Source organism: Phodopus roborovskii, unplaced genomic scaffold (genome assembly GCF_943737965.1).
Source record: "Phodopus roborovskii unplaced genomic scaffold, PHOROB, whole genome shotgun sequence".
Lineage (NCBI taxonomy): Eukaryota > Metazoa > Chordata > Mammalia > Rodentia > Cricetidae > Phodopus > Phodopus roborovskii.
In genome coordinates, this window is record NW_026126575.1 from 6,481,499 (window position 1) to 6,506,074 (window position 24,576).

At 40.2% G+C, this 24,576-nt stretch overlaps 1 protein-coding gene across 19 annotated transcripts in view; it reads right to left on the reverse strand.

Annotated features, from left to right (window-relative positions):
- Magi1 (membrane associated guanylate kinase, WW and PDZ domain containing 1) overlaps positions 1–24,576 on the reverse strand; it is a 576,610-nt gene that overhangs the window by 55,058 nt on the left and 496,976 nt on the right. For all 19 annotated transcript variants that reach the window (XM_051203415.1, XM_051203414.1, XM_051203411.1 and 16 more), the window contains 5 exons: positions 21,217–21,274; positions 19,434–19,558; positions 17,457–17,549; positions 10,155–10,337; positions 8,452–9,072 (listed from right to left, as the gene is read on the reverse strand). In XM_051203415.1, the coding sequence (XP_051059372.1) occupies positions 8,452–9,072; positions 10,155–10,337; positions 17,457–17,549; positions 19,434–19,558; positions 21,217–21,274 (1,080 nt within the window). The remainder of the gene's footprint in view (positions 1–8,451; positions 9,073–10,154; positions 10,338–17,456; positions 17,550–19,433; positions 19,559–21,216; positions 21,275–24,576) is intronic.

The following is a 24,576-nucleotide window of genomic DNA, read 5'->3' on the forward strand; positions in this document are numbered from 1 at the left end:
AATAAACTCCAATTGTCCAATTATATCTGACACTCCCTATAAATGTATGAGCAAATAAGCAATATGCTTAGATTTAAAAATTAAGACAAAATATAATTAAAGATGTCAGAATTCCTCAAGTCATGAAAACAAGGAGCAATTCTCATGCATTATATAATGAAACACAGCCAAAATAGAAACATTTTTATATTTATCTCCCATCTTGGTGTAAGTCATCTCAAATGCAAATGTGACCTAACATTTTATGAAGAATTCCAAAATAAAATCCTTGATGACTTTAAGCCATGGCAATAAACCAAAATAACAACTTCAAACTGCATTGCTAATAAAGGCCAGAAGGCTCCTTAATAGCAAACTTGAAAGCTATCCTGCTTAGCACCACGGAAGTGCAAGAAGTTTGTTCATTTTAACTTGAAAATCTTGTAACCACCTTGAAGGAATCAGGTTTCGCACAGGATCCCACAAGGCCTCAACATTCCAATAGTGCTGCCAAACCCAAACACCCTCAGTAGGCTGTGACATCAGTGGGAGATACCACGCCCATCAACACACTAAAGAAGATGTCAACAGCTTCCTCTTTCAAAGGAATTCTGACAAACTGTACACTGCTTATAGCTAGGTAGCAGATCACACATATTTTATAAGCAAGAATTTTAGCTGTTATTTTTAAGGGCAGATCTCAATTTGTAGACCTGATTGGTTGGAACTCAAAGATTGCCTACCTCTGTTTCCTAAATGCTGGAATTAAAGGCGAGTGCCACCAATGCCTACAATGTTTTAAATTTTTTTTTTTAAAAAAGTGTTTTATGTGTATGTGTGTTTTAGTGCATGTGTGCACACATGCATGCAGTAGCCAGTGCAGGTGAGGGCAATGCATCACATGGAACTGGAGTTACAGATGGTTTTGAGCCACTATGTGGGTGCTGCAAATTGAACCTAGGTCTTCTGTAAGAGCAGAAAGTGCTTTTAGCCAATGAGCTAGCATTCCAGCTCCTGTTTCCAAATTTTAACCTTTATTTGTGTGTGTATGTGGACATGAGCATGCATGTGTGCTACAGTACGTGTGAGTGTGTAGGTCAGAGGACAAGTTGCAGGAGTCAGTTGTCTCATTTTGTCATGTGAGACCCAGGGACTGAACTCAGCCTGGCAGCAAATGCCTTTACCTGCTGAGCCATCTTTCAGTCTAGTTGGGTATAATTTAAATTTTTTAAATAAACCTCTGTCATGGTTAGTTTTTACCATCAACTTCACTTTCAACTAGGATTAGGCACAAGTCACCGAAAAGGGAGTTTTGATTGAGGAATAGCCTAGATCAGACTGGCTGGTAGCCATGTATATGAGAAGAATTTTCTTGATTACTGATTGATGTGGGAGGGCTTAGCCTCCTGTGGACATTGGCCATCTTAGGGCAGGTGGTCCTGGGCTGTATAAGAAAGCTGGTAGAGGGGCTAGAGAGATGGCTTAACAGTTAAGAATCAAGCCAGTGAATCCTAGAGCCAGTCATTCCACAAAGGGCTACTCAGGTGTAGTTTATTTTATCCCAGAAGTGAGGTGTTGAATGCACTTTATTTTACCATTTCTCTTAACTACATACCTTGGAACAGAAGGAAAAATCTGACAGGGAAGATGACTTCTGAGTTAGTAGAGTTATTTCTTATTGTGCAAGGTAGTAATACCAATAGATACCACTGATTCTTAGGCATCTTGATTTACAGATGTTCTTTACAAACACAATCCCCTGTCCTTGTGAGCAGTCAAGCTTTGCAAACAGACAGACATGGGTTCAGATCCAGGTGTTACCACTGTTCTGCTGCATAGTGTTGGTCCTTTCCTTGTGTTATCCCTGCAGTAATCACATCCCAGAAGTTGGGCTAAGGAGTGCGGTTCAGAAAACATGGCCTGGTATATCTCATTTGCTCATACAATACATGTGATTTTCGTGGGGTTTTCCCCCCTCAATAAGCCAGAATTGGGATTTAATAAAGATAGTTGTGTATAGCTTTAAGCATGAGAATTAAGAGACAGAGATGGTCGGTAGAAAGAAAGGCACATCTGTGAGCGTGGGTGTAGGCTTCTCAAAGAAGAGCTGTAGAAACTACAGCATACTCAAGCATAGGCACAGGTTCCTTAAGGAAGAGTCATTAATCAATGTGGTTTTTCTGAATAACTATCATGTGCTAGGCTCTATTCCAGATAATAGGATAAAGTACTGACTGCTCTCATGCAGCTCTCATGCAGACCCCCAAGTAAGTACAAGCAACCTGTCCCCTACCCAACATGATACTTTCTGAGGGTTAAGACACTCAAAGTCTGAAAATACTAACTTGAAATTTCCAGAAATAAGTCATAGTATTGAATTGTATGTTGGCGAGAGAGGCATGCATGTTTTCCTAGTTATTCATTACTACTGGCTATTATTGGTCTCTTCTGTGTTTAACAAAGTAATCTTTACTGCAAGTATGTGTATATATACTATCTATGCTTCAAGGCATACACGAAGGTCTTGGAGTGTATACCCTAAGGATAAAGGAGTTAAAAACCTCTAAACCCAAGAGAACAGGGAGGGACAGTGACTGATGTGAATGGCCTCTGAGATGAAAGGGTCTCAGAGCAGAGGCTGGAGGATGTGAGGAATAGAGTCCCGAGGTTCTCTGGGAGAAGAAAGAGCAGAGAGGGGATATCACATGGCAGGACTTGACATGGGACTGTGTAGTTAATGGGAAGTCATTCGGATGTGAGAAGGGCCTTGACTTAACTTTAATCCACTCTAGACAGAGTATGTACAGAAGCACCAAGTTCTCTTCTGAGGCCAGTACAAAGCCAAGTGCCATAGGGTGCCTGGCAGAGGCCAGGGAGGGGTGAGATGCACCCTGAGCCTGGATATCTAAGAAGGGACAGGGGCAGCATCTGTGAGGCAAGAACATGTAGTACTCAACTCCATTAGGCTATCACTCTGTGAGGAACCCGAATTTCCCTTCCTAGGGCCTTGCAGCTTAGTGTGAGACATTCTGGCAGTCAAACACTTAAGTGGTGCAATTTGCAATTCATTCTCCAGTCCAAGACCAGAGGGCAAAGAGAGGCGCCTGATCACCCAGTTTAACTGCCAGGCAGACAGCTCACTGTGGTACTAATTATGATGGTTTTGCATCATTTCAGAAGGAGCACACACAGACTCATAGACACACACCCCCAGATGGAGATATAGGACAGACAGGCACACACACACACAGAAACACACACACACACACACACACACACACACACTTAGATGACTGAACTTAGATTACCACTTTGCCTGTTTGGATGATTTAATGAAATATCATCAGTGAATTTGATGAGAATTAAATTGATATCAATTTGTTTATGAACTTCAGGCTTATTCATCTCTCTATGTATAAAGTAATTTACCAACAACTATGCTAGTGGGATAGTTTCTATACATAAAATACACTGAGCAGTTCTGCTACCAGAGTAGTTTCTTCTACTTTTCTTTTTTTTTTCTCCTCCTCCTCTTCTTCTTATGTCAGAAGGCTTTTTAGCATAGTGTTTAAGCACAATCTCCATAGCCCAGATTCCTGGTTCAAATCTTAGTCAGGTATAAAATTTGGGGAAAATCTGATATTCTTGAGATCTTAACTTCTCTTAAAACATAGAACTAATATTGCACCATTTTCAGAGGGTTCTAGGAATTCTATGTCAAGAGTATGCAAACCATTAAGGGCAGTGTCTGGCACAATGGCAGTTTATTGTCTGAGTTACAAGTCTTATGCATGCATCCCCAAAAGAACCAGGAATCCCTGCTTTGCTCTGTACTATTCAAATTTAGCTGTACTTCCCCCCACCCCATCCCAATACTCCACATTTCCTTTCCTATTGTAGGAGGCAGTAAATAGGCACCTTCATTTTACAGAGGATCCCACTTTGAGTAACTCTGTACATAACAGTAATTCCAGGTTGGCTGCAAAAGTGAGGTGTCACTAGGTTTAATGTATGTCTGTGTTTGAATGTGTATGGTTGTACCATGGTAACATGTCTGACTAGAACTCAGCCACTATTTTCATATTTCTCTCTCTCTGCCAATACATCATTGCTCTTCTCCAGTGAATTAATGTGACTCTAAAGCTATACTGGTATATTTTCCCGTGACTTGAAATGAGGCAGTCTACTTTAAAGCACCTGTGGTATAAGAAAAAAGACACAGAGTCCCACCTTCTGGGAATCCTACAATTTCAGCTCTTAAGATTTGGATCCTAAAAAATAACTTAGTGGCTTGACAAAAGAACTCTGTATATGATATGGTTCTTATGTACTGTGGAGTAGACATCCCTTCCATTATTGTCACCATCACTATAAGCCAGTCATGGTCTTCACCCAAGACAAGAACTTCAGAATCAAACCACTCCTTCTATTGTCGGAAGCAGAAGAGTGCAGAAGGTGGGAGCTGAAATGTCTCTTAGGAAAGATGGGGACATCTGCTGCTTAGAGAAGCTTAAGTGGGAAAGTCATAGCTTAGCAAGGGAGAGCATACCCAACCAAGCAAAGGCCTTGATTGAGCCTCATGACAAACAAACCCAGAAAAATCTTTTAGAAAATTATTAAAAAATTCAACTAAATCTAGCATTATGAATTTAAGCCCCCCCCCACATACATACAAATTATATGAGAAGTTAAAGCTAACCAGGGTTATGGGGTAGGAGCCTGGTTTCATTTACACCACTGGCTGCTTACCTAGCAGCAGCCAACAATGGAGCTTCTAAAACAAAACACAGATCTCAAAACATCATGGAATGATATTAAAACCATGAGTTCTGGCTAGAGGTCATCTTTTCTTTTCCTTTTTTCCTTTCTTGGTTGTTGTTAATAAAAAGCCAGCCCAACCAACTAACTGGTAATATTAGTAAAACAGCATGGATGGACCACCAACAGTTATCTACATCATACACTTAAGGCAGACATAATTTTGTTACATTCTGAACTAAAAAGCTAAGGAGAGGCAAGGCACTTGCCAAAAAGCACACACACAGTCACAGCAGGAGCCAGGTCCAATTCAAATGTCCTCCCTCTGGCTTCAACTCTACTGTCTTTGCTCCACAGCACTGGAATCATTCTTTTCATGAAATAGAAGCCCAAAGATTCTCTAGTTAAAAATGTTCTTTTTCCATTTTTGAGAGGTATAAGGGTAAGGACACAGCTTAACCCAGAGGCTTGCTCACTCCTGGCAGACCCAGTTCTATTAGATGCTTTCCCTCCAAAGCACAGCATTCATCCTCTACATTCACAAAACAAAACTGTCACAAACTTCTTCAAGTCAAGACAAAATCAGTTCTGAGAGAGAAGCACAGAGGTATGCATTAGCTAAGCAAGCAAAGTTTGTAAACCATGGGGCATGGGTGCTGTGCTGAATACATATTAAGTGCTCCCGTTAAACATGGGGAAACTTATACAGGGTAAGTTCTTTAGTACATTCAATACAAAACAAAACAAAACAAAACACTATCAATTAACCATTAGCTAGCACAACTTTCCAAACTCAAGAAAGACTACAGACTTACGCTGGCACTGGGAGGCAGAAAAGAGACTGTAAATGTTAGTACAATTTCAAATCATTCCAGAAAGAAAGCAGTCTCCTTTCTGGACAGCAGAGGGAGGAGGAGAGAAGGACATGCTTGAGAGGACATCACAAGAAGGAGGGCTGTGCCTTACAGACAAATCCTGGAGCAACAGCAGGAAGGAGGTCTAGTTGAGTGAGTAGGGACAACCTGTGACAGTCCCAGCTAGTTAGCCTGTGGAAGACAACCCTAGCAAATCCAAGCCAGACCCCAGAAATTAACAAAAGCAACTTCATCCTCTGCCTTATTTTCATACTGATGGAAAGAGGTAACAGACATGAAAATACTAAAAGTAAAAAATGTAAACTGAACCAAATTGACAAGGGCAACCAGTAAGACTGAACATGGGACTTAGGAATGAAAACAGATGCGACAAACATCCAAACCCACTTTATAAGGCATATAGAACGCCATCCCCAACATGGATGCCACAGCATCCTAGACGATATGGATTTAATGAGTGAATCAATCTGTCTACCACAAACTATGACAGAAATGAGATTCATGAGCAGTCAGTGAACTGACCATTCACTTTCTCATCTCAGCCAGCTGCTGTCCTATTTCTTCATCAAACATTCTCCTTGCACCCCCCACCACACAGAGGGATGATTAAATGTCAGCCTCAATGCAAACAACTAATGTGTGGCATAACCAAATATATTTTTATGCTTTTGAGAAAGATTAATAGTAACTGGTAATGGCCTGCCAACTGCAGATGTACAAACTTCCTATCCGACACATAAATCAAACACAGGGTATATGGTGTACTTTACAGACTGTCGCTGTTACAGCAATTTTAAATTACTCAAGTTGTAGAGTAAACCATGTAGATGTTGATTAATGAGGCAATATATTCTGGATCTTCCCATATGAATGTCATAAAATGTAATAGCATCAACAGAAAAACAGTCTCAGAAATTTAGAAAATATATACTTAGTTAACATGAAGGAGTATATATTTCTATAATCAACTCTTTGCTAGTTTAGGCAAATGCATTATAATATGAGTTGAGTTAAGGATTATCACAAAACTAATTTTTGGTGCCCTTAAACGTGAATCTAATGATAGAAGAACCCAGTACACAACACACTCAATAGAAAGGATTAAAACAGTTTAGAGAGGAGACTGGCTAAAACGTGCACAGGACTTGGATTAGAGAGATGCCTGCTAGACCAGCCAGACATGTAAGCAAGTTTGCTGAATCAGTGTTGTTCAGAGATACGTGGGCAGAGCACTAGAGTAGGGACAGTAGAACCAGAAATGAGGTGAACAAATCAGTTCTACTACTTACACCCCAAGGAAATAGTAAAGATCAGACAAGAGGTGCATACATTTATGAGAGCACTCTACAAATCACCAGTTTGTCCGCATGAACCAAGGCCACTTTTAGGGATTAGCTTTCCGGGTATCAAGTGGTCTCAGAACCAGAAGAAAACTCAAAATGTACTGGAGTGGCTTTGCCAAATCGGTCTGCGCAACGTTTCTTGTTTGTTTTAAATTTTAGACAGGGTCTCACTATGTACTTCTTACTATCCTAGAACTCACTCTGTAGACCAGACTGGCCTTGAACTCACAGAGATCCTCCTGAGTGCTGCGATCATTGTGCATCCCCACACCCCTCCTGCACAATGGTTTTGATGACTGCTCCCAAAAGTTAGAACACTCTAATGGACTCAGCAGCTGTGCTGTGTTCTGGCTTTCCTTTAACAACCCTGATCACTTTGCTCACATAGTATACAACTTCAAGTGAGCAGCTTTGTTGCAAGGAAACCACATTTGCTAATTGATCCTTTCCAAGGGCTAAGTATTCTATGCACTGAAGAGGATGGGGTGAACAATAAGCTACAACTAGTTACAAGTTTGCACCCCAGGAGTGAGACATTTCAGGACTGAGTATTTCTTAATGTGAAAGTAACAAGTAGTAAGAGTGCTGGTGAGAAAATGTGAGGCTTAGGCAAGGAGAAAGAAAGAAGGAAGCCTAAGGTCAAGACTAAGATGAACTAAAGCCTGTAATGTTACTCTAAAAGGAGTCAGGTGTGCCAAATAGTAGGGTTAACAAACAACAACGTGAGGATGCTTGTGTTGGCTTATTGAACTGATGTTCCAGTGAAAGAGAAATGAAAATAAAATATAAAGTGATGGCTCATGATAATAATTAATCACATTGACTCTGATAAGGGCTATCACAATATAGATAGATATATAGGAGAGATGTTGTAGATGTGTTGGTGGTTAATTTCAACAGTGTGATAGGTAACTCTCTAGGGATAAATCAGAGAGGAAACCGGATCACAGAAATAGAAAGGTCCTGAGGTTGGAAAGGACAAAGCCAGTGTGGCTAAACTCCAGGGGAAGTAGCAGACTAGTAAGAACCGAGGCTGGAAGAGTGGACTCAAGAATTCATTTTTACAGCCTGGAAGGCCAGGGCCAGGAGAAGAGAAATCTTTGTTTTTTAAAGACAAATCTTAATGATTTTTAAAAAGACACTGTGATTTATTTTACAGAATCACTCTATTTTATGCATGCAACATGATTTATGAACTTCATTGTGAAGAGTATTCAAAGCGACTGAAGACATTTGCAAAAATTATTTTCAAATTTGTGAGTGAAGTGGTCTAGGGCTGGGGATACAGCCTGGTGGCATCATGCTTGTCTAGCATGCTGCAGGCCCTATGCTCAACTTCTAGTGCAAAAAAGGAAAAAAAAAAAAAAAAAAAAAAAAAAACAACAAATCTTTAAGTTAAAACAAACAAACAAAAAACCTCTCAAATAGTTGAAGAATAATAAGCCAACCAATGCACTTCAGATTTCAAAAGCAAAGAACAAAATCCATCTACGTACCTCCCCGCTGCACCAACAGCGTGACCTCACTTCCCTTTGGACACTCGATCAGCATGTCCACGACTTGGTTGTGTGTCAGAGCCTGAACGTTCTTCTTATTCACTTCCACAATAAGGTCCCCTTCTTTGAGTCCTCTGCAGCGGGGACTGTCAACAATCTGTTTCACTCTTTGGCCACCCCCGCCAGGACTATCTGCAATTGTAAAGCCAAAGCCCATTGGCCCTTTGACAATGTGAACAGTTATCAGCTCTGGCTGAGTGGCTATGGAGGAAGCCAAAGAGACCGTGTCATTGGGATAGCCATGAGGACTGTTGGAAGCCACATCTGCAGGGCTGCTTGGCCTGGCATCCTTCATGCTGCTGACTTTGCCTGTTTTACTGCTGTGGCTCGCTGGTGAATCATAGGTCTCTTGTCCATTTACAATAATTGGTTCTTTGTCCAAAATGGCCACCGAGGTCACTAAGCTTGTATTAGGGTCATCCGGGTCAAAAGGCAATGGATAACCTCTGCAGAGTTCAAGGTCCACACTGGCACCAATAGGAATGGACTGGAAGATTTTTACAACTTGAGCATGTGTGTGTCCCAAAACACAGGTGTCATTCACGCTGACTATTACATCCCCTGTAAAAGGCAACAGTTTGGAGGTCAACCACAACACCAAAAAATACCGCTACAATCACATTCTCCTAATGATCAGAACCTACCACTAGAGCGAGAGTCATTACTCAGTCCAGGCCTACTTTGAGCTAAAAAGGCTTAAAAGAGGAACTCTCTTTATTCCTCTTGAGAACTCCACACAGACAACGCTCTTCCCACGCAAGAAGTAGCATTCTTACTTCAACATATCCTCCTTACTATGGATAAGAAACCAACACCAGGGGAAGCTGATGCACACTGACCTTGACTTCCCAGTCACTTCTCCACCTCTTTACTCACTTCACTACTCTAGCACAAGCCTGTGTATCCTTGCCACATTCTTATAACCCACTCTGTTCACTGTACAAAGTGCTGAACATCATCTTTGGGCTGCCATTTACTTTTGAGGGCCCTGTGTCACATCCGAGTCATTCTTTGTTTTATGGAAGCAATTTCAGAGCCAAGGTCTCACTATGCAGCTCATGCTAGCCTTCAATTTGTGGTCTTTGAGTGACATGAGACCTGGTTTTCATCTCATCTTAAGTGAACATATATGCTTTCCTCTTACTGACCTATCTTTTGTTATTCTAAAGCCCATCCAAAATCCTAATGAGGGTAGAAGCAGTACTGTAGTTCTTCTGTGCCTTCAACGTGAAGCTGAATGAAACAGGGTGGGGGAGGGTGGTACATCCACTGGCCAAAACCAGATTGGATATTTTAACTGATAATAAAGCTTTCTTTTAGCCTCTTTTGTCTTCTCTGTTAATTGACAATATAATACTCAGTGAAAGAACACTAGGGTTCTGAGTTTAGAATTCATTTATTCAAATCGATCTGCATTTTTTAATAAATTACTACTTTACTCTATGCAACAGTACCCTAACAGGTCCCTAAAGTCAAAGTACTTTCAAAGGTTTTCATCTGGAATTGGGGGGGGGGTGTTGTAACAGGGGGTCTAGCTCATTGCAAGGTGTATAAAGGACACATATAAAGCAATCATGATGCTGTCTGCTCTTGTTGTGGGCAGAGTCCTTACCACATGGAATACTATGGCTATGTGTACTCACCCGTCTCCATCTTGCCATCCAGTGCAGCAGGACCATCTAGGACGAGGCTCTTGATCTGCAGGAACTCATCAGGCTCGTCTCCTCCAACCACTGTGAAGCCAAAGCCACGACTGCTTTTCCGTAGCTTCGTGTGAATGAACTTGCCTTTCAACTCAGAAGGGTTTCTTGTAAAAAAAGGTTTGCCTGGTTTAGATTACAATGAGAAAAGACAAGGAAGACAAGGAAATTCATCATGAGTATGACTGTGAATGAATTAAGGGTGCTATGAGAATGCAGACAGCTGTTCAAGAACAAGGGTTGAGGACTTTGGACACAGATGGGCCTTTGGGGGCCAGAGGGATGACTCAGTACACTTGCTCCTCTTCCAGGGGACCCTAGTTTGGTTTTCATCATCACATCAGGTAGCTCCTAAGTGCTGTAAGTCTAACTCTAAGGACTCTGATGCCCTCTTCTGTTCCCTATAGGCAGCTGTACATACATGGTATGTATATACACATACACAAAAATACACTGTAAAACTCTTCTCTTGATTACAGGAATGATGGCGCTTCTGTCCACCCTGTTTAGGAGGTGGATGTCATAGTCATATTGTCATACATAGAGAAAATCTTTTTTTCTTCCTTCCTTCTTTCCTCCCTTCCTTTCTTCCTTCCTTTCAATACAGGGTTTCATGTAGATCAAACTAGCCTTCAACCACCAATACAGACATTGATGACTTTGACTTCTGATCCTCCTGCCTCCACCTCCCAAGTGCTAGATTACAGGTGTGCCATGCAGGAATTCAGCCCAGTGCATTGGCATTGTTGGCCACTCTCTCAGCTACAGCTCTGTCTCAGGCATGCCACCTTCTAGGTCCAAAAGGAAAGAGAAGAGGACCAAACCAAACCAAACCAAACCAAACCAAACCAAACCAAACCACACCAAACCAAACCAAAACAATGAAGACAACAAAAACCAGTCTCAGTATTGAGACATTCTCCCTGACTTTCAGCCCACAGGCCTTCACAGCTACGGGCTGCCATGGCCTCCTTAAAGGAAGCAGCTGGTGTTTGCTTTCTGCCATGGTTTCTTTTCTACTTTGCAGTGTCTACTAAAAAATGCTACCATGGACATGGCTTCCATGCATAGGACCAACTGAGTAGAAACTTTAGTTTTTAACCAAATGAAAGACTCTAAACAAAAACCCATGGATAATACCAGGGAGTACACAAAGTATAAGTGACACAAAGTAAGTGTTACTGTTTTGAAAATTAAAGGTCATTACCTCAAATGGAATTCCAAAGTCAATGGACTCATATTATTTAGCTTCGGCTTTTAACATTTTGAGAAACAACTAACATGTATGCACTCCTAAGGTTTATCGCTTTTAGCAACAACAACAAAAACAAGAATATCTTAGGACATTTGGCTTAGAGTGATTTTTTTTTTTTTAAAGCAGCAAATGCAGAAGCCAAAATAAAACCCCCAAACTACACTGTTCCTACAAGAGCCAAGCAGGTTCAAATTCAGCCATTTTCCTGGAAATGAATTATTAACTAAGCAATTCTCACTTATACTAAGGGTTTTCTATTTTAAAGTATGTGGATATGTTTGTGTACGTGTCTGTATATGTATAGCTATATACATATATGTGGAGGCCAGAAGAAAACCTCAGATTTCAGCCTCAGAAAGATTGATCAGGTCTTTTGAGATGGGGTTTCTCATTGGCTTAGAGCTAACAATTAGGTTAGGCTGGCTGGCCATGGAGCTTCAGGGATCCTCCTGTCTCTGCCTCCCCATGGCTGCCATTAGAAGAGTGTATTACCATGTTTAGTATTTTCCTGTGGGCTCTGGGGACCAAACTCAGACTCATGCTCATGGGTAGTATTTATTTGTTTGAGCTATAACTTTAGAATGTCCTAAAGATAAATAACACTAAGATGTTTGTAAAGCCATAGAGAAGTATATTTTAGAGGCTAACTTAAAAAAATATAATATATATGTATGCACGTGAATACATATATACACACACACATACATACATACATATAGCTTAAACAGAGTTATACTACATGGGATGATAGGAGTGATAATGTTCCTCATAAGGGCCATAGAACAACAATCTTTCTCTAAGTTGTTGGTCAGAAGCTTACAAGAGACACTCCTAAACCATATATATAGGCTATTGGCATTGACCTTGGCTGACTCCCAGAATTTTAAGGTATGTCCCTATTGCTGAAGACAACACATTCTTTGGTCACAGGACTTCAAAGAGTGGAGCTGAAACTGTCCTGGAAGTCCTCCCTGAGGTCTGGCTTTCAAAGTATCTGAAGGTGCTATTGAGGCTGCCAAGGGGAAAAATAGTCAATAACCCTACCTTGCTGGAAGCCTATGAAACACAATGATGACCAGCCCAGCAAGATATCCCCAACAGTGCAACAGTGGCATTTTTATCTTGTGGTCTTTCTGGATTTAAGACACATTCAACAGAAGGGAATCCATGCCTGCTAATAAATATCACCTAGCAAACTACCTAATGGCTGATTAGATCATAGACCCTGGAGGAGAACCTTTCTGCGTATCAAGAATGCTTCTTTTAGCCACAGATTGAGACTATTACAGAAATCCACAACTGATCAAAATGCAGAGAATAAATGACCTTGGGTTTCCTAGTCCCAGATTCATCTATAACACAACCTCTATACCCAAGGCTCAGTGAACATCACAGAAGAAGAGTAGAAAGGTCTTAGAGCCAGATGACCAAGACTGTGAATGCTTAGAAAGTTACACTCATAAAATCTCAACAATGTGGTTGCCTAAACAAGACTTACATATTGACAACTCCAGCCAGTATGCAAAAGTAGATACAGAAAATTCTGGAAGGCTTACTTCTAGGACTATAGGCAATCAATGGCTTCAGAGAGACAGAGAGAGACAGACAGAGAGAGAGAGAGAGAGAGAGAAAGAGAGACAGAACAAGAGAGGGCAAGCAAGGAATTATCAGTGTTTTTCAAGCTCTTCAAGCTCTTGATAAGTTATCCAATCCCAAATTGTCAGCTTAAAAATGTGTACATACAAGAGACACTAAGTAGACTTAATAGGTTATATCTATGCATATGTGTGTAGATGTAATAATAATGATAATAATAATGAGAGAAGAAGAGGCTATGGATTTGAGAGGTAGTTGGGGGCATGGGAGGAAATGGAGAGGGACAAGGAGGGCTGAATGGAAATGATGGATATATAATACTCATGAATGACAATTTCAAAAGAAATTAAATTAAAAAAAGAGTAGCATTTTGGAACTAATTCACAAAGTTGTATCCAGGCTTCACTAAGTCCCTGTCTGCATCCAAGAGGTCATTAAATTTGTAGGGTTATCCCAAGCAGTGGCCATTTGCCTATTTCCTAATTTCTTTTGCCATGCTCTGCCCTTGCTGCAACCTCTTCTTCATCTGCAATATCTATATCTGTATTTTTTAAGAGAGAGGAAGACAGAAGTTACCCCATGCCTCTGCGCTTAGCAGCCTTGGCACCCATTTAGAAAGTTATTTTTGGTTAGCTATAACTAAAAGGCTTAAAAAGGTCTCTGGGCACACACACAAATTTTAATTGCATATTTTTAAAAGTCTCTGGCTCTTGCAAAGAAGTCGCCTTCAAATTGGCAGTAGTCAGAGAGTTGCACACAAACCTCCTCTCCATTGCAGTCCAAAGTTTATTGGAAACTGAAAGAATGGCACTCCTGTAACTGTGCTTAAAGAGAGGCAAGATTTAGCAGGTTTTTGCCAGGTAGTCATCTGCCAAGGTATGGTGAGAAGGATGGCATCTCCAGTGAAGACTTCTGGGAGACAGCTCCCAGGCCAATTATCAGGTGAGAAGATGAGGATGAGAAGAATGGGCTTGGAAAGTCAAACAGCTTAGGTCTTACAGAAGAGGCTGACAGGAGTCTAGAGAGCTTGAAAAGTGTGCAATGTCTCTATAATATTTCTGGCCCCCTTTCCTGCTTTATTTGTCTTTTTGGAATTGACTACTTTAACATGTATATATCTCACTGACTGGCTTGATGTCCTATGTCCAAGCTGAAGGAGCACTGCACATGCACTAAACTCACTAGAATGTAAGTTCCATGGAGACTCATTTGCATGAGGTGCTCTAACAATTTCTGTTGAAGGAATGAATGACTAAAGAAAAACACAATGTACAGATTCAGCAAGATGCAGAGAACACTGAAAATAAGTGACCAGGTATTGGTACCTTTCATTTTTATTATAAGCAAAGTTAGAAAGCATGAAAATGTATCATATAGCTTATTTAGCTAGAGAGACATCAGAATTTTGTATTAACGCACATTTTATTATGTTTTAGGTATGGGTGGGTCATGACTTAATGTGTATTGGGAATTATTTTCTTCCACAAGCAGGAGGATTTGTTATTCTTTGTTGCTGTTCTGTGGTCAGTACCATCTATTGAGACATTAACTTCTTGGGTGTACTTGTAAGACTAGGTTGTATATCTGTAAACTCATCCAAATGGCTCTTTAAAATGTACTCATTTTAATTCTTATCCTATGTCCGCTGAATGAGGGTTTTCTGGGTTGGGTTCAGAACTCTGCCCTTAAGGATTCACTGCTGGGTCAGAACTACACTAGGCTCTGGCACTTGGATTCTCTGGACTGGGAGCTATCTACCATCACTTACTGCATCACTGTATATTTACTTAATATTTATATCTACATATATAGCTGCCACTCTGCCATATAAGTAGATATCAAAGCCTTGAAATAAGGTTGATGGGGAAAACTTCAATTTTTAATTTTTTCAGTTGTAGTTAATTTAAACCCAAATGACAATATGTAACCAGTAACACTGTAATAAATAGGAGAGGATACTTCAAGAAATAAAGTGAGCCTCAGAAAGGAGAGTAAGTCAGAAGTTTACTGATTCCTAATGACAATGGCATTTGTATATATGTTCTACTACTTTGTGGCAAACCTTTCTTTTTGATGTTGCACATTTAAGGAGACAGAAATGGTACCACCTTCATATAATGGTTGTGGAGAATAACCAATATGAATCATGCATATGAAGGGCTGAGAGGGGGATCCTGCATATGATATGGTTCAATAAATCAGATATCGTAGAGCTGAGAGATGGGTACAGGGAGAGAAGGCTACAGAAATCCCTCCCCAAATTTGATCTGGAAGCTGGACAGTTTGTCCAAGAACACATCTACAAAATGACCAGGTGCTAAGAAGTAAAGTCAGTCACAGGAGAATTTGTTTTAGAAATGAACCACAAAGCCAAGTTGTCAAAATGGCTTCTTCTTGATCAACCATAAGAACTAGACACTATGTGAAACTAAGATGTGTTGCCAGCAGACTGGTAACCTTGTCATAAACAACGAGACTGAGTCTAACTTGAAGTTTATTATCCTCCCAGTTTAGAGAAAATGAGACCGATGTTAAGGTGTTCTTTGGTGTCAATTATACTCCAAAGACTATACTCCAAAGTCTGAGGGATGAGGATCAACACAGAAGCCACACTGTATGTTGAGAATCATTAATTCTGTGGAGAGTTCAGTGGACCTAGATTTTCTCAGCCCACTGTTCAACAGAACTAAAGAAGAAAAAGAAAACGAACCAAAGCCCAGCAGTACAGTTCAGTAGCTGAGCACCTGCCCAAGATACCAAGGACTCTGGGTAAAACGGTGCTGGCCTTTAATAGCAGCACGGAGGAGGCAGACAAGAGGACCTCTGTGAGTTTGAGGCCAGTCTAGTCTGGCTAGTTACAAATCATCCAGAGCTATATAGTGAGAACATGCCTCACAAACAAACAAAGCAGGGATATTCTGAGATCAAGCATATGGACAAATGCCATGTGCAGTCTTTAGTGTATTTCATCTCTAAGACAATTCTTTAAAAAAAAAAAAAAAAAAAATGAGCTAACACTAAACAAAATATGTGTGTATGTGTGTGTATATATACACACACATACACAGTTTCACTCAATAATATAATTTCAGCAGAACATACATATCAAAGGACTTTAGCTGATTGGGAATTCCCAAAACAAACAAACACAACTCCTAGTCTCATGCACCCATGAATTTAAAGCTTAATGGAGAAAGAACTGTGAAATAACACAACAGCAATGAACACTAACAACTGCTAAGGTCTACAAATGACAAGTAAAGGATGGTTAAGAGGGAATGACAGGGAGTAAGAGGAAGCAAAGAGTGGAAGGAAAAGACAACTACACAGACGTAGCGCCTATGTAACTCTTTAAAGTGGTCCACAGTGTGGCTGGTTCAGGGTATGGAAATGAGGCAGACACAACCCTCCTTACTACCAGAGGTGAAGCAAGAGAACATGAGCCAGAGAAGGAATTTTATTTTCCAAGAAATGGTAAGGTCACTACAATTATGTTGGTATTAATTAATATGTTATTATAGACTATAGTCTATCTTTAGGAAATCATTATCATAATAAAATACATTTTGTGCTCAAAGATATTAATAACAATCTAATGATGACATCTACTACCAGAGCCAACTTCCCACTAGTTTGATGGTTCTGTACCACCAACATTCCATAATTCCATAACACTATGTAATGTATTTCTAGCTTTCTTATTTGAGAAGAAAGAAACAATCAACCCCAGACACACTGCATCTCTTCTATCACTGAGGAGAAATGATGTCTGACTATAGCAAGACCCAGGATCCCAAATGAGGAAAGATTCTTCCTAAGGGGCCACACATGAAAATGCTGTAGGACACACCAGTGTACAAACAGCAGCAGGGAAGGGCATTAAAGATAAAGTTATTTACACACAGAAGAAAATACTACTCAAAAGCAATTATGGGCATCTTTCAGATCATATAGGTACCAGTGGGAGGTGGGTATATGCTCCTGACATCGAGTGTATAGGGATGTTTCTAAACATCCCATAAGGAAGTGCTTAAGACAGTCCCCCTTACAGAGAATTATCTACCTAGAAGTGTCGACAGCACTGAGGGTTACAAGTTACAAAATCTCATTTTTAAAGTCAGACTTTATGACTGGCAAGATGAGCTGGCAAAAGGTGCTTCATGCCAAATCTGACCAGCTGTTTGATTCCTAGGCACCTCATGGTGGAAGAGAGAACTAATTCCTTCAAGTTATACTTTGACTTGGCATGAGTATGGGGTGACATGTATATGTATTCTCTCTCTCTCTTTCTCTCTCTCCTTCTCTCCCTCTCTCCCTCTCTCTCTCTCAATAAAATGAAGAAATTAAGCAGTGTGTCTCTAGAGCTCCATCATGCAGTGGAAACCCCACATTACCCTGAAGTGCCGCTTCCCTGGCTGGCTCCGGGTTGCTCTGCGGATGGGAGGGAGCAACGGGAGGCACGAGGGACGGATGATCGTCAGTCCATTCTACAGAAAAGAAAAGAAGCAGTTTCCTGGTTTGTCTCTGAACAGCTGTAACATTTACCTACTCAGGGACAGTCAAGGCGCCAAATCACTATCAGGTGGTGAGCAAATGAGACAGCCGACTGGCCTTTCTTTGTGCTAAAGATGGCAAAGATCTTTCTCTCTCATGTTTGATCTTTTGCTAGAGAAATAAATATGACTTAACTGGTAAAAATTCATTTTCAGTGAAAACAAGTTTTGTTTTTCTTTTGTTAAAGTGTGGATTCACCTGAAGATAACCATATGAGAAAGAACTTTCTGCAGGCCCAGTGAGGGGTGGCCTTGTCTGCTGAACATGCCTGTCCTGCAGGGTGAGTTGGAGGAAAATCATGTTGCTGAGATGCAAACTTTCGTTGCCTCTGAAACCCAAAGGGAAGCCACTGCCAGATCCTAACTCTTATCTCGTGAGCACTGGCGGCTCCCGAACACCTTGCAGTGGAAGACCCTTGAGATTTACCTCGGAGTCACCTTCCCTCAGCTAACACATCCAGCTGTATGCACTCATGGCTCAAGACACATTTTCTGAGACTGCTTTGTTTTATCCTCTCAAGAAAAAAAAAAAACCTCTAAAGCTATTCTTAAATTAAAAAGGAGATTAAGGCAGAGAACCCCTCAGCTGGCAAACAGACTCTCTCTATACTGCATGTTGGGGTAGCAGGTGGGAAACCATGGCTTACCACTAAATTAGACTCAGTATCTACTTCTGTATACACACCAGGCATGGACATCTCTCACATTTTTAAAAGTTTAAATTTGAGTATTTTCTGACACATGAAAATTATGAGATTCACATTTTTATCAACAAACATATATGACTATATTTATACATTATCCATAACTATTTTCATATTATATTATAAAGGTGTGATGTGGCCATTTATAGGAACATTTGGCTATCTCCATGTCTAAGGGCTATCTATATTTGATTATATTCAAAGACTGGAAGTATGTCTCAGTGGTAGAGTTAGTGCTTGGCATGCAATAAGGTCCTAAGTTCAATTCCCAGCACCATACACATTAAATAAATAAATATATATATATATGTATATATATATATATACGTACACACACATATAGTTATATATATAGTGTTCTACTTCATATTCACAAAATTGATATTAATTTATTATAAACCCTATCATTTAAAAATTATAATGAAAAACTAGGAAAAACCTAAGTATTAATAAATGATTAGTACAGGCACTCATTATATGACACATTATTCAGCCATTTAACTATAATAAGCCTTCAAGCAGGTTTAAGAAACAAAAAAAGGAAAAAAGAAAAACCCAGCAAGTTGCTCAAATACACACAAAATTATCTTGTTTTTGGTATTACAGTTTGTATATACCAGAACATTTCCACACAGTGAACATCTGAGAGTGGGGTGGAGCAAGCACTGGGAAATGTAATGTTGCACTCTGCTCCTGGCTTGCTTTTATTTCTACAATGAATGTGAATTCCTAACTTTTTAGAAGCACTCAGGATTACCAGCTCTGATCATTCTGTACAGGGTTTCTAACATGAAAAAGGAGTCTGGTGCCCAGAAACTCCGTGTAAAGTCAGAATGTTACAGGGGCATCAGATTTAGACAAGGATTGCCATGCAAGTGCTTCAGGGATCTCAATTCCCTCACACCCAGACAGCTCTGCAGGCTAAGCTCCTGTGGGACAGGTCTGAGTGCCTATGCAGGGGCGCCCCCTTCAGCACAGTACAGTGGTGTGCTGACTGAGGAGAGGCGAAGGAGAGTCAGTCATCAAGACCAGCTCTGACCACACGGGGGTGTCAGTGCCTAGGCTTCGCCCCACATTCCCAGCTCAAGCAAAAGCCTCCAGCAAAGGAGCTGACCTTCTGGCTGTGGTGGCTGAGGGTGAGGTTGCTGTTGCTGCTGCTGCTGCTGCTGTTGTTCAAGCTGTTTCTTCCTTTTGGCTTCTAGGACTGGGTTTTCATATTGTGTCTTCCTGTTGATGTGGCTGGAAAGAAAGGAAAGCAGTTTTCAGGTAAGAAATATTCATTCCAGCAGCAAAAGGCTTAACAAGTCCTTCACTTGGAATGGAACAGCGCAGAGGGTCTGGTGTGGAGATGCAGATAAGAAGAAATAAACATGGTTTCCATTACAGGATGCTTATGTGCACAAAGGCTAGGGTGTCGGTTGCGAATGCATCTTATTAGAAATTCCTAGCAAATGTCCTAAGGCAAACTGTATTCTTACTCATGCAGCAGAAACTCCTTGTTTACAGAGGATGTGTTCTGAGACACCCAGTGAATTCTGAAGCCCAGACAATATCCAGTCCTATATGAACTATGGTTTTCCTCTGCATCTGTACACACTTATGGCAAAGTTTAATTTACAAAATGATCGCAGGAAAAGATCAATAATAATTTACCAGAACCTCCAGCAGTCTCCACATGTGATTTCTTTTTTTTTTTTTTTCCTTAGTCATTTAAAGAATTTCTTCCCCAGCTGGGTGTTGGTGGCACACGCCTTTAGTCTTAGCACATGGGAGACAGAGGCAGGCGGATCTCTGTGAGTTCGAGGCCAGCCTGATCTACAAAGTTAGTTTCAGGAAAGGCTCCAAATCAATACAGAGAAACCCTGTCTCAGAAAACCAAAAAGGGAAAAAAAAAAAAAAAAAAAAAAAAAAAAAGGACTTCTTCCCTGCCTCTTCACCATGTTCCAACTGCCTATGCCCTTTGTGCTCTGGGTTCACCATGAAATAAGGGATAAGGGACACTTGAACACAGCACACGACACTGTGGCAGAGGACCTGGTAGGCAGGCAGAGCATAAAGCATGGATGTGCTGGACAAAGTGCTGCTTCCTGCCTTGATCTTCCTGAAGCAGCAAGGATGGAGAGCACATCATGCCTAGAATGCCACTCAACTTGAAATTTAAGATTTAGTCACTTCTCAACTTTCCCATGTAACTTTTTTCTCCACCAACAGTTGAACCTGAGTAGGTGAGATCACAGAAGTGTACTATGTACGCAGGGACACTATGGCATTTCAGGTGGGAGGGAAGTAACCTCTGAGTATTTGGTTTGATAATACAAGCTAACATGCTTACGCAGCTATGGCTGTTTTGGAATTGTAGGACTCTACCCACATTTCCAAGTTATCACCTGGGGGAGGAGGTACTTAAATCCAGCAAGATCCTGCATCTCATCCCAGTTTTCTATTTCCTTCATACTCTTGGCATCATTTCATAAATTATTAAGATTTGTCTAACCCTTTTAGAATGGCAGAATGAATAAATAAGTCATTACTGAGAAGCTCTGACCTAGGCATGAAAAAAGTAGGACAGTGAGGCCCCCCCCCCCCCCGAGGAAGTACAAGCTCTCTGACTGGTTTCCCATACCCTGGCCTTCAGCAAACACTCACTGAGCGCCTGACATTCACACTGGTCATGGTGATTTGAAGTGAACAAAAGTCACATGGACTGACTTCCTTTCTGAATTTCTTCAGATTCAGTGATGACTTACTTATTCACTAAGTTCTTCATATTTTCATTAGAAAATTATTAGTATTGTTAAATTTTGTAACAATGCCAAGATATGTTTAGCATCATGTACATAATACATAACCACATAAAAGTGCAAAAAGTGAAATGTGGCTTATCCATGGGCACTTACTCTACATAGTAGACACCGTAGACAGGGTCTTCGATCTTTTCCCAGCCAGCAGGCAGTTCTGAAAAACAAAAGAACATTAGAACAAGAAGAGCTTATTCTTGAAGAGCCAGGAGCTCAACAACTGAGTTATTCAAAGAGGAGTGAGCGTTCAAACACCTTGACCCTAATTAAAACTGCATATTCAAACACAAGGAAGCATACGTTATTTTTACTTTGTTCAGTGTTCCTTCCTATATGAAAAAACAATCCTTCATCTACTGGTATTTCAGTTAAGAAAATAAAGTGTAATAAAATGCATTCCCAGCTGCCTTCATTATCAGCCAAGTATTAAATTAGATTTTAACAGAAGCACTTAACTTAAAATTTGCCTTGAATACCTACTTCTTAAGTATTTCTAGTTTTCGCATTGTTTCCAGACTATACATTAAAAATACTTTCTTTTCATTTTCAACTCAATGGTTTTAGTTTGCTTTCCTCGAAAGAAAATTAAACCTACATCTTACTTTCTCCTTGTTCTTAATCAGCACTACCGAGTGAATAAAAATGTCATGGGTGCCTGACACGCACACTCTGTCACTGCATTATTACATGTGGGTCAGTTATCTTCCCAGATCTTTACACATGATACAGACAACTCACTGCTGTGTGCGAGTTATTATTTTTTTGGATTTCCCCCTAGTGAGGGGTGTCAGGCCCGGTCTCACTAAATAGACCAGGCTGGTGTCATACTTACAATTTTCTGGCCTTCACTACTTGATCACTGGGATTGCAGGCATGTATCAGCACAGCCAACTATGCCATCTTTTGAATGTGAGGAAACAATGTCCCCAGGTCAAGAGTGGGCCCTGCCTTCTACAGGTTCACATTGAAGTTGGAAATTCATTTATTAACCAGGTTCCTGAGTTCCGCTACAGAATCTATTATAGAAAAGCTTGCTGCACTAGACTGTTTTGCTTGGAGAAACACCTAGGCTGCATCTGTGTCATCAAACAGTCCTTTCAGGCAGAGCAGCAATTATTCAACTTGAGTTTTAAAGCTCCACCTATCTGTGCAGCTAAGGCAAGCTTAGGTAATGCTATATTGTGAAGTGAATCATTATTCCTAGAAATCACTAGTCAGAGGATTTGAATTGAACACTACAAATACTAGAAGTATCACTTACTTTGAAACAGTTTTGCTTTTTCAAAGAATTGTGTAGTTACTATTTTCTTAATTTATTTTTGAGATGACAATACAAATATACCATTTTCCCAATCCTTTTCTCCCTCCAAATACCTCCTTGCTCTTAAAAATTCAAAGCCTCTTTTCTCACTAATAGTTGTTAAATGCACACACACACACACACAGAGAGAGAGAGGTATATACATGTACATTCCTAAATATAACCTAAATATAGGCTGCATGTTATTTGCATACATGTTTACACGACTGACCATTTGGTATTGAGTAACCAATGATGTGTTCTGCTATGGGGAATATTATTTCTTTCACTGAAAGCATTCCTTAGTTGCTATAGTTCTTTGTGTAGGGCTGAGGTCTCATGCCCATCCACTTGGGCATGTCTACTATTGTCATTGTTCAGCTCATGTTTAGATAGTCATGATTTGAGACATTCTTAGGAGACAGTCTCAAAGCCAACTCCCCGATCTGGGTCTTAAAATTTTTCCACCCCTTCCCATAGTGTTCCCTGAGCCTTAGGTGCAGGATCTGTTTTGTAGATGTATCCACTGGATTAGGACAACCAATGAGAATTTTGACTGGTTGTGATTTTCTGAAAGAGGTTTCCATCTGCTGCAAAAGGGATGAGGATTTGTATATCTGAGATTTGGGTATCTGAAGATTTGGAGCTAGGAGCCTCTACTGGGGGATGGGGGTGGGGCAGCGATATTTGACTTTCTGGGTCTAGGTTACCTCATTCACTATGATCTTTTCTAGCTTCATCCATTTACCTGCAAAGTACATGATTTGATTTTTCTTTACAGCTCAATAGTATTCCACAGTGTGTCTGTAACATATTTGCATTATTTATTCATCGGGTGACACACATTTAGGTGGTTTCCATTTCCTGCTTAATGTGAATGGAATAGCAATGAACATGGCTGAGAAAGTAAGTATCTGTGAGTAAAATGCCACAAGCCCTTTGGGCAAAGGCCAAGGGATGGTTTTTAACTTTTTGAGAACTCTTCACACCGATTTCTATAGTGGATGCACCAGATACAATTTCACCAACAGTGAATGAGGGGTCCCTTTCCCCTCAGACCCTATAGCATTTGGTGTTAGTTGATTTGTTAAACTTGCAAATTCTGTTAGGGGTAAGATGAAATCTCAAAGTGTGTCAATTTGCATTTCCCTAATTGCTAGGTTCGATTAACAGTTTTTGAGATATTTCTTGGCCATTTTCCCCTTTATTTTGAAAACTCTTTGATTAAGTTCTAGGCCTGTCTTTTTGAACGGGTCACTTTTTTAAAATTGTTGTTTTGTTTTAGTTCTTTATATAGTGTAGGCATTGATCCTCTTAGATATTTATCTGGCAAAGTCTTTCCCATCCTGTGGGCTTCCTTTTCATCCAGTTGACTGTTTCTTTAGCTGTGAGGAGCATTTTACGATGTCCCACTTGTCAGTTGTTAGTCTTTTCTCGGCAAATGGAGTCTTATTCAGAAAATCCTTCTCTACGCATATATTACATAGGGCACTGCTTCTGTTTTCTTCTAGCAGTTTCAGTGCTGTGTGTTTAGGTTTTGAGCCATTTGAGTTAGTTTCTCTGCAAGGTGATAGGCACAGGTCTGATTTCCTTCTTCTGCATGTGGGTGTCCAGTTCCCCAACACCATTTGTTGGAATGCTTTCTTTTTTCCAGCTTGTGTTTTGGGAATCTTTATCAATTATTAAATGTTTGAAGTTATGTGTACTCACATCTAGGTCTTCAATTTTGTTCCATGGGTCTACTTGTCTGTTTTTGTGTCTGTACTAAATTGCTATTGTTGCCATGATTCTGTAATATCTCAACATTTGGTATGGTAGTCCATCCAACACTGTTATTTTTGTTCAGGATTGTTTTGGCTATATGAGGTCTGTTGTGGTACCATATGAATTTAAATTTTTTTTTTATTTCTATTTCTGTGAAGAATGAGATGAGGATTTTTCATTTGGGATTGTATTGAACCTGTAAACAGCTTATGGTAAACTGGCTGTCTTCACAATATTAATTCTACCAACTCATGACCACGGACTGTCTATCCATTTTCTAGTGTTTATCTCTTTCTTTAGAGTTTAAAGTTTTCATTGTAGATGTTCTTCACTTCTGTGGTTAGCTTTACTTTGTTTTCGAGACAGGTTTTCTTTGTTGCTTTGGAGGTTGTCCT